The 14,836-nt window shown below is 41.2% G+C and overlaps 2 protein-coding genes across 3 annotated transcripts in view; both read left to right on the plus strand.

Moving 5' to 3' along the window:
• Positions 1–1,633: 1,633 nt before the first annotated feature.
• On the plus strand, positions 1,634–11,618 carry LOC122534300 (the record flags this gene model as incomplete). Its single annotated transcript, XM_043664808.1, has 6 exons — positions 1,634–1,819; positions 2,140–2,362; positions 3,196–3,587; positions 7,382–7,471; positions 10,117–10,182; positions 10,527–11,618. Coding segments are annotated over 6 exons (1,233 nt in total), but the record flags the coding sequence as incomplete, so codon positions are not given.
• A 1,885-nt stretch (positions 11,619–13,503) lies between these two features.
• Positions 13,504–14,836, plus strand: part of LOC122534299 (beta-1,4-glucuronyltransferase 1) — a 37,069-nt gene continuing 35,736 nt past the window's right edge. For both annotated transcript variants that reach the window (XM_043664806.1, XM_043664807.1), the window contains exon 1: positions 13,504–13,777. In XM_043664806.1, coding sequence (XP_043520741.1) covers positions 13,667–13,777 — 111 coding nt within the window. In that variant the 5' untranslated portion in view covers positions 13,504–13,666. The remainder of the gene's footprint in view (positions 13,778–14,836) is intronic.

The following is a 14,836-nucleotide window of genomic DNA, read 5'->3' on the forward strand; positions in this document are numbered from 1 at the left end:
ATACTGACAGCGAAACTTGCAGACGAACCGCGGCTTTCATCCTCATTATCCCTTTTGCAAAGCACGATATTGAGAATAAAGCGTCTCAGTAGTTTCGTTTCTCTTCTTTCATTCCGTATTAGATAAACGTGTCTCTGATACAGAAGGGGTGCTGCGACTTGTTGTATAATTTGCAATTGTATTATGTGTTGTATTTATGTACGATTGTACGTATTGTATGTATTGTATGATTTCCAATTGTATTGTATGACTGTGTGCGAGATGTATCTATTGTTAGTGCGACCGCTGTTTGGTAGTTCACATAGTTCAAGCTCAGTCTAGCGTTTTGGTGTTAAGCTTTAGATTTCAAGTTTGAACTTGAACTATGAAACGTCTGTCTCGATTTTATGTAGAATAAGGCCCTGGGCCAAGTAGAATAGGAACTCGATATTTTTTAAGTTGAATACCGAGACTTGCATGTAATGGAGATCATATATGCGAGATTCGAACGTAGTCACCTCCTCGTGGTGAGACCTATTGTGGTAATTGATTTCCAAACTTTAATCTTTGCAAAACGATATCAAGTTAAGCAACCCACAGTCCAGTTTAAGTTGTACAAAATTATTTCATAGTTGAGTAAACTGGACTGTAGGAATAATTAGTTGATAAGTAAATTATTGATAAAAAATTATGAATATTCAGCAACGAATTCTTGAGATATTCCCACTTTTTATTCACAATATCTAATACATTATCTTTTGCAAATGTAAGTGTAAAGTTTATTAATTAATTTTTTCATTCGTTTACTTTCACTTTTTACAGAATATATTAAATTGTGAAACATCGTACGCTCTTTTGAAACAATTTGAAACGTGACTTGATCATCTTGTAGTAAGGTTGAAAAAAAATTTGGTATTTTTTACTTCATTTCATATTTCGTATTTAAATATTTTTTCGTACTCAAATATTTTTATATTTCTAGGTAATTTTTTCGTTAAATTCACCATATATATAGCCATTTACAAAACACTCGTGAGAAACTGCTTGAACTGAGTCATGTAACCAATAAGTATTTACATTTGCTCATTCGCGACTTATATCGCGATATAATATAATTATCCGTAAGCTTTTTATGTAACTTTTCCCGTGCTTTTTAAATAGATCGAAACTGTTTCCAAAATGTCAGTATATTCCATGGATTCGCTCGAGAACTTTGGCGAAATCTCACCGAGGAATCAGAATTTTTTATACAGAAACACCGATGGATTCAACCTAGAACCAAGTAAAACTTTGAATATTAATTTATTTGATGATCATTAACTCGGGAAATAACATACACAGTATTTCAACATTTAGCATTTACATTCCAGTATCTACTCCTGTGATCAGTAAAATTACAATTTTTCATTACAACGCATCGTTTAATCACTAATAATATCGACGACTGATAATTCAAGAGTTATACTATCATTAAGCGATTCAAATACTAATAATTAAGTATTAAGTCTTGATGTTGTAAATAGACTAATTTTTAAGTTACTGTTTAAGCTTCTAGATAATAAGAGTCTCGGATATTTGATATCTTTGCTAAGAAACGGTCTGAAGAAAACGAGATCGGTTCACCAGAGAGTATTGATTTTTGTTCCGTTTCATTTTTACCGAAAATGTTTCAGATACCGGATCTAATGAAACTACGTCGAGTATCAACAAAGACACGGGGACAGCCGGCAGCAAGAATGCGATAATTGCGAACAGGGGACTCGTAGACACTTCCAAGCAACGATGTCCGACGTCTTCGGGCAGTGGAAAACGAAACGTCGCAGATCCTCTTAAGAGAAACGTAAGATCCGTGGCGTGATGAGAAACCGTTCTGATTCCACTTGGCTGCAACATACTATTTCACAAGGAACATTCTGATCATTTCACAAATTATAAACTTCAATTTTTATTGTTCTATTATTTTTGTATTACGACTGTGCTGTTTAAAACATCAATTGAAGGAAAAGGAAGAAAGAGAAGCTTATTGCTTATGAGTATTAGGTGATTATAAATTTACAATTTTGCTTTCATTTACCGAAGAGTGAAGTTCCTTCAATTTGTTCAATCAAGCCAAGGAAATAAATATTTTAAATCAAGCCTACTTTCTTCCTTATTTTTTAGAACACAAACGGTTCAAAACGGGAAGAGGATGATGGCAGCAAGAGACAAGTGGTCGACACAAGTTGTACCAAGCGTTTCTCGAAGACGTCGGCGACGAAATGTTGTTCGAAGGACGTACCGATGTCTATGAAGCCGAACAAAAAACTCGGAAACGTGCTCGCCCCGAAGGTTCAGCAGGCGAGAAAGCCACGCTCCTATTTGGAGCTTTATCGTCGGAGATTCAGTTAGTCTGAAACGAGATGATGTTCCTCCTCCTCGTTCTTGGTTTGTGGCTGACACGAAGGGCGGGAAGTGTGCGTTTACGCGGGGACACTTGAAACGCCACCGGAACGATGTAATTTTCCTCGGAGAAGGTTTACCTTGGTCGTGATTAGATGTCTTTTCGACGTTGGTGGTATATGTCCAGGGAGAATTAGAACGTACGGTGGTCATCTCAGGACCGTCCCTTCTTGTTTGTTTGTCCAGGGACCGGCCATACTGCTGCTTTATTGTTATTTGGTCGCGTTGGATCTTCCTTGTAATTCGAAGCGCGACGTGTCCACTAGGTCCGATTTACCGCGGGAAGAAATATTGTTTTTGGCAGGATTGCTATTTTTTAACGGTCACGAGCGCCAGGGCACGCACGACGCCCTGGAGATTACGCGTGGACTGTTGTAGTTTGATATCGAAGGGATTTAGATCTGGAAGCTTTGAGATTTGGATGCATGAAGAATTTATCCGCTTTAAATGCTGTTGTGTTAAGTTTAATTGCAAATTACTGTTATCTACCGATTTATCCTCGTACGATAATGATTTGCAAATTAATTTACAATCTTTTTTACAAACGCATAGTTTCGAGATTTACTTGCGTTGTACACTCAGTCTCAGTATTTTTTGATCTTTATCATAGTTCTCGAAATATTGCTGTTGAAATATCGGAGATGTTAAATATCAAAAGATTTGAGAGTATCCTTGCTTCGAGTCGTGTACAAACTAGCGATTCTTACTTCAATTTCAAAGCGATAGAACGAAGAACGTCCTGAGGAAGATGTATCTTTAGTATCTCGTTGTTCGCAGGTGGACCACAATACAAGGCTCGATCCCCGGAGGGTTCCACCTTGTCGGTTTGCGGAGACAGCGAACGAGAGGAGCTCACTGACGACGATACACGTTCGTTGGCGACCCCGAGGGACGATCAAAGCGAGCTGAGTTTTTATCGACGTATAATCGAGGGATCTACCGATCCTCTGGCCTCTGCCAATCGATCCGCTAAAACTGTACGTCGACCAACGTTCCAAGACACAAACACTATCTTCTCCAGCTCGAACACAGCTAAGTACAGTGCGCCTGACGATAAATCGAAGAAGAGTCTCGGATACAAGCCGTATACCATCGAGGAGTACAAGACCTTGCCGATACCGAAGCTTGATCGATCTCTTGGGCCCGATAAAATTGAGATGCAAGCGAAGGTAAGTGTGTTTCGTTTGTTCCCTTCTGATATATCCTTTGACCGTACTTAATTGAGCTGGGATTTATTCGTCGTGAGATCGAGACCAGAGAATTAGGGTTGGCAAAAATCTTGCCGTTGATAATTATAACTCAGGACTTAGTCGATGTGATTTTTATTAGGTATAAATACATTTATTATTTCTTACTATGTACATTCATATACGTCACGACTTGAAGAACTAGAACCTAAGAGATTTATTTTATTCATTTAATAATTTAAAATATTCTATTTATTATTATTATTGTTATTTTTTTTGCATCCTAAAATTCAATTCCTACGTAGTCTTTTTTTTATAAGAAAACGTTTCTAAACATATATTTTCGTATTCATAAAACGTGAATCGCATTTTTGATGATTCGCGGATGAGCAGGGCTATTCGGTCTAAAGTCGAGTTAACAGAAGTTCGAACAGAGACATCTCGCAATCTCGTTTCCTTGTCCCACCGGAAGTTAACCTGCCGGCATTGCGCCGAGAAAGCGCAAGTAGAAGAAACTTCGCTTCCGCCGACCCATCACAGTTTACAATTTCACGGAAGACCTAAAGCGAGTTAGCTTGTCGCCCGTCTTCGTAACTTCAATCTAATAAACATGCGGCCGTTTCCTCGGAGCTACCTTATCATTTCCTACCTTCTATTTTCTTCGTACAAGTCCTATCAAATTCATGCGTCGAACGATACGCGGAACATTTCGTGGATTTCCAAAAAGGTCAGGCACCTTTACGAGCAAACTTCTAGTAGAACATGCATAAATCCTCAGTTTATCGACGAATTTAAACTTTCATCTTCAAACATTTGGTCACATTATAGAAATATTATTTGTTGTAAGCTGATCGAGGATATGGAAAGAGAACAGTTAATTTTAAGTGATAAGCAATTTTATGAGGAACAAGGGATGATGTTAAGCAGAATCGTTTCAGAGATCTACTACAAAAAAAAAAAAAAAAGTGTACAATTCGATCCTGCATCAAAAAAAAAAAAAAAAAAAAAAAAAAAAAAGGATTAAGAAATACAGTTTTGAGGAAAGTACGGTTTATCTGAGACAAGAGAAAAGTCACTACAACTTCGCTAATTATTCGAATTTCAAATAAATACTTCTGGCATAATGTACATATATAAAACTTCACACATCGTCGATTAGATAGATCTTAAACGATCTTTTAAAGTGAATACGAGCAACGTTTACTACAGGAATTAACAGGATGGCGTCGCGAGAGCGGCGAATGCTTTGAAAAAAATCGGCAGCAATGTCGTTCCTCCAGGACAGCATTCTGGTTGGCGTGCCGGTACAGCTTCGACAGCCGCCCGTCGCCAAGCGCACGACGAGGAAATAGTTGTCGCCGACGTACTCGGAGACACAGTAAATTCCAGAAGCCTTTGAGCTAAATACTCGAGAGGCAGAGGGTCGGCCTGTAAATTTTTCAGAGTTCCCAGCACCGCGAGTTGGAAGAACAGGGATAGAGGAGGAAGGAGGTCAGCTCCCATGGAGTCACGCGCATTCTCTCGCGTGGACACGTATCCGCATTCTTGCTCGCTTTTGAGACGGAGGAATTTGATCGGCAACGATTTCACTGGATTGGAAATCAAAATTTCACGCGATTGTTCGGCGACGATTCATCAATTTCTATCCGTCTGGATATGATGCTGCAACTAGGTGTCAGTCACGATTACTTGAGAAAAACGCTTGGATCGTCGTTGAGAATTTTATTTAAGGAATTTCAATCGTTTTTTTCTGATGGAAACTGTTTGGAAGATGATGGAACGAAGATTTCTCGCAATATCTGAATATTCGCGAAATATTTAAATATTTCAATCATGGAATATGGAAATTGTGTCATATCAAACTTATCACGTTAGATTTCCTTCTTTGTTACGTGAATTGAACGTACACGAACGTGAATTATTGTCAACGCGATGTTAGCATACGAACAAGAGTTCCGAAGATTGTAACTGTTTGCAGCGATAAATAATATTTCAGTAACTCACTCTGTAACGTAAAGTTACATCAAATCGACGGAATTGTAATACGAGCGAAGCGTTACGGAGCAGCTCTGTTTAAACTGGAGTATAGTTTTGGAAGATATATCTTGGGATATTTAGTGGGTCGAGGATGATTTTAGTCTTTAGTTGCGAACTGAATCAAGCTTGGTACAATTTCAAGCGGGGAATGTCGATGAATAATACTTGAGGAGGGGGAGAACTGTTGAGAGAAACTAAGTGAATTGATTTAGACGATCGATCATTCACCGACAGATGGACGTAAACTGGGTCGATCTCAATCTTTAATACGTCGAGTTCGCGTTTGTTGCTCCCGTGTCTTGTAATTTTTTAAAACGGGACAAGCAGAACAATTTGGATCACGATCCAAACATAATTGCATTGAACATTTCGTGCTAAAAAGCAAGGCTCAGCCAGGATCAACGAGCAGTTACACGGTAGGAGGTGTGCACGTACGGTGGCGGTACAAAAAGAAGTTTCAGGCTGCAACTTGCCCCCGGTGAAAATACCGACTTTATCCGAGTATCTTTCTTACAGCCGCACATTTGTCGTACATTCTTTCGCTATTATCCGGGATTACCGGAGTAACTTGGTACCGGGGTAGATAAGTACACACGGGAATAAATTTGTTCCTGGTGGACGCGCCGTCGAGAACAGTTTAAATGAAACGCCGGGAGGAGGTCAACGGACTGGAACAAGGGGACAACAGAGGTACACCATAATGTCCATAATTACACAGACACCCGAAAGGTTGCATTAATATTGCCCGGTTTAACTTGCCGTGATATTAACTGTACCGACGTGTATTAACGTTGCGGTTTCACGAGAGCATGACGCGCGACGTGTAAACAAGAGAAACGAAAAAACAGAGTGACTATAAAGAGAGAGAGAGAGAAAGAGAGAGCAGTGTGATAGAATTGGAGGCTCCAAACGACAAGGGGAATGAAGAGAAAGGGGATGAAATAGACGGCATCGTCCATTGTAACGTCGTTTGTGGCTATTTAACTTTTAAGGATAACATCGTGCGATGCATCGGACCTGACCCTTTCGCCAGATACAATTTCCTCCTTTCCCCTTCCGGTTCTTTTGTTCTTCACTTCTGTCTGGCCTGGTTACCACCTGCCTCTCACCCATCCTCCCTATCCGTTCCTTTTGCATCGTCCTCCTCTTTCGACGAGCATTTGCATAATCTACTTTACTCGTTGGATTCGGCCGGGGGAGAGTCGGCACTCGACGATTTTCGGCGTAGCTCGATCGATCGATCTTACTGCACTTTTAACGGGCAAACCCGCGCCGGATGCTCCGATGCTTGCGAGTGTGCATGTATGTGTGTGTGTGTGTGTGTGTGTGTACGTGCCTGCGCGCGTGTGGCAGGGAGAAGGAGCAAGAAGAAGAGAGAAAGGGGGGCAGGGAAAGAAGACAGAATGGAGGAGAAGCAAGAGTGAGAAAAAGAGCGAAAGAGGGAACGAGGGAGAGAAATAAGAGGCACTATACGTACGTACGTATATATAGGGTAGAAGTGTGCCGTTGTCAGACGCTTCGTCGGATGTAGGGGTTGCGCGTGTACGTGCTCGCGTTACCGGAAACTTGCAGAGGGATGGCGGAGGCCGTCGCGGAGCTTTCGTAAAAAGTAAATAAAGCCCCCGGCGCCCATCCGAGCAGCCCCTCCTCCCCTCTGCCCCACGCTCTCACCGCCGGTCTGTTTAGTTTGAAAGTTTCATCGAAGCGATGGCAGCTTCAGGGATTGTTTGTTGTTGCAGAGAGAGTGGCTGATGCGGCGAAGGTCATACGGGAACTCAGTTAGCGCGCGTAATCGCCAGCGGATACTGCTGCAAGCATACAGGACCAAGGTACGTGTCATGCGCACAATTCTGACGTACAGCGTCGGACGAGGGTCTGCGAGCTTATGGTCAAGGGGAAACGAGAAACAACAATGCGACGATTTTTAATGAACGATGCGTCTGAGAACAATTTTTGCTACTCTCTTGTAGGCAATCCAGCTAAAATATACGTATAGAAGCTAGAATAGAAGCTAGAAATTTGCAGGGGTATGTAATTTATTAAGGAACACTGTGAATGCCTTATTACTTTGTGATTTTGAGTATTGTCTTTACTACTTACGTTTCAATAATTTTGTTTTTTCATATTCTGCTTTCATAAAATATAATCAAACGTTTAAATTCGCGTTTGGTGTTTAAGTCTCGGGTTGGTCCTACGAGCAACACGTGCAGGCGATATTTCTTTACAAACTTTACGTTTGTATCGCTTGCTTATTAGAATTAACAGTAGGGATAAGCGACGTTTTGTCGCGGTGAAAATAAAAATTCTACAAAATTCTAAAAAAAAGAGAATAAAAAGATATAAGAGTGTTATTTTGTTTTGTTTTAACGATGTTTTATACTTCGCTCAAAATTAATTTGCAGCGAACATTGTGGCCATTAAAGCGCGAAGTGTTTTCGTACTCGAGGATGCTTGTAAATAATTGTAAACATTTAATTAATTTTATCGTCGAACAGTTTCCCGTTATTTTGTACAAAAAAAAAAAAAAAATAAAAAAAAAAAACGCGGCACGCAAAAGCTTGCAGCAAAAGTTTGAAAATTTCCGATACACACACGCGCGTGATAATTTCAATTTGCGACAACGTTGCAAAACGTACCAATACTAATCTCTATCGACTCACGCACGGAAAATTGTTCTCATTTCGACGCTTTCGAATTCGTTAAAAAAAAAAAAAAAAAGAAAGAGAAAATCGAAAATCGAATCGAAACGTGCGAACGCAAATCAAAGCCAACTATCCTGTGTTTGGAACCATAATGACGTAGAAAAAGGATAGCCGAGGCGTGGCAGGATGACGAATTAACATCGTCTGCTGTTTGCTCGCGTTACGCTCGATACTTAATTGCCAATTAGAGGATGCAAAGAGGCATCGCGACGAAAACTGATTCGTTTTACTTGTTCAGCGCGCGAGAGTCAAGCCTCGTAATGGTCGCCACGGAAGATTTATAAGAGAAATTAATTACGTACGTATCACTTTCGCGTTAACAATGGCGAGCGTCTCCTTGTTTTTTTCTCCCCCCCCTTCCACCCGTTTATTCGTCGTTCGTTCCATCTTCCCTTGGTTCACACGTTTTGCTCCTACGTTCGTTACAAGATCGTTAACGTCGCGCAACCTCTCCCGCCATTGGCCTTTCAGATTTGCAACGTCGTCTCTGTCGACACAGCAATTATTACGCGATTGAATCGCGATTGTTTGATTCATCGAAATTAACTTGATTTCGTAATTACAATCGAGAACGCGTGCGTACGCGCACGGTGTTACAAACGCATCTATCATCAGAGTATATTAACCGTTCACTTTCATCACAAGGGGATTAAGTTTCCTTAATGGTAATCCGCTCGTGTTTAGGAAACCGAGAGAAACGCAGGCAGAGCGGGTGCAAACACGTTTCGCAGTTTGTTAATTACACGCTCCTTATCGCGCAGTCGTTCCATCGGTGATACAGCATGCAAAATTAGTCTTTAGCCGTTAGATGGAGTTAGATCATAAGACGTCGAGGTCGAAGCGGGAGGGGGCGAAGGGGGGAGGGATGGAAAGGGCAGGAAAAGGACGGGAAGGAATGGGTGGATGCGCGTGGATGCTGGTGGGCAAAGTAGAGAGACTGGTATCCGAAGCTAAATCCAATTATATGCACAAAGCGAGGGCTGCAGGCCGCAACTACCACAAGGACAGGGCAGGAATTGAGGATACGAGGGCGAGAGAAGGTACAGAAATTCTCTACACGTGGATAAACCCGTGTTACATCTCTCTGGAAAGGGGGACCGGGTCCCGTGACTCGCCTACCGCCGTTGGAATTAGATTTTGCTTACTTTCGTCGTTGCGAGAGTGGCCCCGTCTCGCTTCTAGCATCCTCATCTGTCCTGTCTGTCTCCCTCTATCGATAATCGCGGTCTGAATTTCAACGAGTTACGCTCTTTATGCATGTTTGCCCGGGGCTTTCTTTGTCCTGCCGTTGCGTCGACGTACTGGCCACCGCAAAACAATTTACAAAGGAATTTCGGAATGGGTTCGCGACGTTTCGCAATACCAATCCCAGAGGCAGGGGCAAGCAACTTCCCGGGAAACTATTTAAAAATAATTTCCGGCGTTACGCCCCGGCGTGCGACGTGGAATTTTTAACGAAACGATCGAGTTTGTTGACGTGGGAATAGTTTCGAAAATTAACGTCGTCATTAACGAAAGTCCGTTGTAATCTAGGATTCTAGGAGAAATTGCTTTAGTCGAAAAGTCACATGAAAATGTTATTTAGTTCGTAGCGTAGATGCTTATGTTCATGTCGATACTCGATAGCAGACCTCGTGATTTTTTTCTTATTTTCCCCGTTGTTTCCTTACACTCGACGGAGTGTCTTATTGTCTTTCAGTTTTATTTCGGCCCAGCATGCGAAAAGACTTTTGAACTGGTTTTAACTACTGACTTGTCCTTTATGTCCACAGACGAGGGATGCTGTCGCTGAAAAATGCTTCCTGCCTCCTTTGAAGGATCAGGAGGTCGATGCAAAGGTAAATCAAGAGTCCTTACTTTCTTGCGATCGCTCAACAATGATCCTTTTTCTGATATCCCTTTGTACGATTGACCGAAAAAGGGGACTCTCCCTGAGATGCTTCCATCTATCTTACCATTTTTATTGATTTGATCTGCTGGATCGATAGTGGCCGGTTGCATCTCGGCGCAAAAGTTCTAGCGTGCATTTAAGGGGAAAACAAAAATCCCGTCAGTCTCGTTCTCATACCTTCAAATAAAATTTTACCTCTTGTTTTTCTCTTCAATGTGAAATATATTTTCCAAATCTTATCTCAATCGATCAATATTGTCAATGATACAAGCATAATTTTTATCGTAACAGATGCAAGATGACTCGATGTGTTCGACAATAATCGAGGATCGAGGTTCAACTATACAAACACATAGCGATACGAATGGCGGCAGATATTCAAAGAAAAACATTTGCAAGGTATCATCGTCAAGAAGGTCTAAGAAATTCGAACGAACATCGAGTTTCTGTTCGTCGTTAAATTCGTACGGCATCATTGAAGATTCATATTTGGAGTCCTTGAGGCAACGTCATCTTTACGAGAAGGAGATGATAGACCGTATTATAAACCAAACGCTACGCCCGTAACTATAGGGTGGCATAACATCATGAATAATTTACTGCCTGTTCAAAAAGCTGTGAGGATAAAGTGTGTTTTTAATTGGATCTTAAATAAAACGGAGGACGGCTACGGCGTCGTGAAATTGGAAAATTTCACATAAATGTGAAAACGTTTCCTTTGATACAGGTAATAGGATGAATCGTGGACTATTGCAGGCAGTTTAACGAGGTAAAGGTAACGTTGTTGTCAATTTGAATTTAAAAATATTAACAAACGACGAACGATGTACATTTTATAAGCTTAATTTCAATGTAGAAAAATATGCGAAACAAAGTTTAATTGTCAAACGTTCTACGCTCGACGACTAAACTCGCATTCTTTATCGCAATTTGCAAAAGCTATGACATTCTCCTCGTGGTAGCTAAGAACTCGCGTCATTGATTATAATTTGATTTGACAACGAAGAGTACATGTACAATTTCATCGGGAAAACGAGTCCTCGCTAAATAAAAAATATGTTTAAAGCGGTTGTGAAAGCATTTACATAAATCAGTCCATTGATGCGTACGTCCGTTGATCGTCCATCGTTTCTTCCAATCGCTTCTCCCAGTCTCAATCGTTTTCTGCTATCATCGCGCGACTTTTCACGGACAAGACGTTCTCAAATAAATAAATCATATACTCCAATGCCGCACACTCTAGAGATTAGACGATTGATAAAATATTCAAACGTAATTCCATCTGTGTGACTTATTCATTAAATGTTACCTCAGGATTCATAGTTGATGGAACGGGCTGGCGGCCGTGGCGCGGCACTTACGCAGCTGGTCAGGCATAACTATGCGCACTTTTCTATTTATACTGACAACTAGACCGTACGATACACCGGGGAATGAACTGGGGCCGGCGCAAGCTGTCTCGGCGAATTCAGAAATTATTCAACGCTTTTTGACGTCTCGAGTACCCGGCGGTTTGGCTCGCCAGGAATTCTAAGCTGTGTCAAGGTTCCACCGGGCGAACATTACCGACCATTTTTATCCGTGGAAAAAGAATTTAGCGATCTTCGGGATCAAGAACTCGGAGCTGTCCATCTCTTTCTTGCGAGCTCTCCCCCCTTAGCCCTTAGTTTTATATCGCGAGCGATTTTACGAACAGGTAATCGGGCTTGTGAAAAGATTTTAATTCAGACGTGCGTTCTATCGTTTCGCGTTGGGCCGTTCTTTTTTTAACAGTCCCGAGACCGAACGTCCGTTGATTACTTCGACGAGGGAACGGGTGAACATTTTTGGCGAAGCTGAACGCTGCAACGGGCAGCAACAGTCTGGAAAGTTGGATTCTGACGCGGCTATTTAATTTCCGCACGGCGGACTGTTGTTATCAAGTTCAAGTTTTAACGTGTTATCTTAGGGACAGGAGAAAGGTAATCATGCAAATACGATAACACCTGTCCACGGCTTTCCTAAGGCTTTAAATGTTGGACAGAAGTTAAATTGAATACGTCCCCGACATTTATTCAAAGGATACCGCCGGTGTGGTGGGACATTTTGAAATGTCTCTCTGTCGAAATTCTCGCGTGAAAGTATCGTGACGGTGAAATTGAACTTTAACTCGCTTTAATTGAATCGAAATCGAATGCGCCAGATCGCGCCACTCGGCCTGATATTATAGTGATTATGATAATTTATATTTATATCACAATACTATAAATAAATAACTCCGTAATTAATTTTAGTTGTTTATATAAAAATATTATCAATATCACAAAANCATACAATTACTAATAATTTAATGAAGATTACATAATGAAAGTTAAATGACGAAATGACGAAATAACGAAATAACGAAATAACGAATGAAGAATTTCTATTATGGCTACAATATATATAAGTGTCAGTAAACATTTCTATGGTGATAATAAAATTAATAGCTATTTTTAAATATTCTATTGTTTATATTAAATACACATCTCGACGGAACATAGATGTCGTTGATCTAAATTCTTCGAAGTAGAGGTCGCTACAATGTTTGACAACGAACGAATCATAAATTGAACATTTTATTAGCAGATTTTTAAACATTACGAATTCCTCTCTCATTAATTCCCAACATTCGTATAAATTGAAAATTCTATTCAAATTACAAATATAAACCTCCGGGTCTCGATTTGCCCAACTACAATATTAAGTCAACAAGGTGCCAAGTTTCGTAAAACGGGAACCAAACATATACTCGGATGTTAGTTGCTTCTCGTGCAACCATTACAATCGATAATTTTTCAATTTTCATTTTTAACCTTATTGCCAATGTAGCGACCTCCCCTCATCTTCAAATGACGATATCCCCGTTTCCGCGGGGCGATCCGTATATCGCGGTATAAATCGTCACGTTGAGAAAATTGTTATCGGCAACTCGAGATATTCAGTAAACAGGGATATTCATCACGGAAGCGCGAATCGATAGTGGGAATCCTCGGGTCCGTAACGACTGTCTGCGAGGAAGTCTCTCTCTCTCTCTCTCTCTCTCTCTCCCTCTGTCTTTCTCTCTCGGCTGGCAGTCGCGGCGCCGCGAGCTGCCTGCACAGAAGCCGATGCGCGTGAATTAGCGATGCATCTCGAATAGATTTATCGCGGCCAGATTAAGATTGACCCCTAGGAGAGAGCGTGGAAATAATCGATTTCCCCTGGTTGCGCCCGCGCGGCCGTCGAGTCGCGGCCAGCACCCCTAGTGGTGGTTGACATCACTATCGTGAACTGTCTACGTGGACAAGGGAAAGTCGCGGTGGCGCGTGGGCGTGGTCGTGGTGAACCGTGACGTGAACAGTGCATCACGTGCGTGCGTGCGTGCGTGCGTGCGTGCGTGTCGCGGCGTTTTGTGCGCGGCCTGATGCTGAATGCACGGGGCGCGAGGCCAACGGCAGGGGTTGGCACGGACTGATTTCACCATCAGACTGCCGCCAAGCGGGGAGGTCTGTCTCGCGTGCCAACACACATCAATGGTTCAGGTGAGTGGCGTGTGTGATTCCTTATTCTTTTCTTTCTTTTCAACGATAAGTCGTTGGTTGACGATTGATCGTGGAACGCTGCTCGGGGAGCATCTTCTGCGCGGCGTCACCTTCAACGGAGGAACGTCGTCGTCGTCGTGTGTTGTTTCGCGAATAAACGACCATCGCGTCCGAGATGTCGCCACTGTGGTGGACGATACCACTGTGTCACGTGGCTTGGTATCATTGCACCCTCGGCTTTGCTTTCTGCATATACATATGGATGTGGATGACTTGCTTCGTCAATTGCTACATTCACGGTAGAATTTATTAAGGGCGGTACGTGATTTTCGTTTTCAAATTAAACGTGACATACAACTTCTGATATCGAGGTTTTTTTTTTTTGCATATGGTATGGGATTTTGCAAGTATAGTATTACATGTACTACAAAAGAGATTGTGTTTAGGAATAAGATTTAATACTTTGTAGTATATATGTACATTGTAGTATATATAGTAAGACTTAATACTTGATTCTAGATTGATAGAGCCAAGATTTTGTCACGATATTCGTTACGGCACGTGCGTTTGTGTTCTTATATCGCGAGATTGTTTACTATACTGACGTGAGAAATCGTGATAGAGGTTTGTTCACGATACTTGCTAAATTTAGTTGAAATGCCATAAAAAAATCGATTATATCGCGTTCGATCGGTACATGTACTTTTTTTTTTTATTACGTATTATTCGTTAGAATAAGAAGGTTCTTTGAACGAAGAAAGTTTCATAGTACGCGCCTTGTCACGTTGATAAGATTATGCAGTTTTAAACATCATTTCGAAACCATCTGCACTTGCAATACTCGATGCAAAATTCAATGCGATAATAAAAAACGTACTGTTACTTTTTTACAAAAATCAAATTTCATTTTATCTAATTGTAAGACATACCGCAACATAGCAGCTGACAACGAATAATTCGTCTTCGCAGGAAACTCAATTGTCGTAAAAGCTATTAAAATAGAGCATGTCCTGTTTCGTCTCTAATCAGTCAAATTATTCACTCCTGTTATCCGCGATA

Source organism: Frieseomelitta varia, unplaced genomic scaffold (genome assembly GCF_011392965.1).
Source record: "Frieseomelitta varia isolate USP_RPSP 00005682 unplaced genomic scaffold, Fvar_1.2 scaffold_586, whole genome shotgun sequence".
In the NCBI taxonomy this organism is placed as follows: Eukaryota; Metazoa; Arthropoda; class Insecta; order Hymenoptera; family Apidae; genus Frieseomelitta; species Frieseomelitta varia.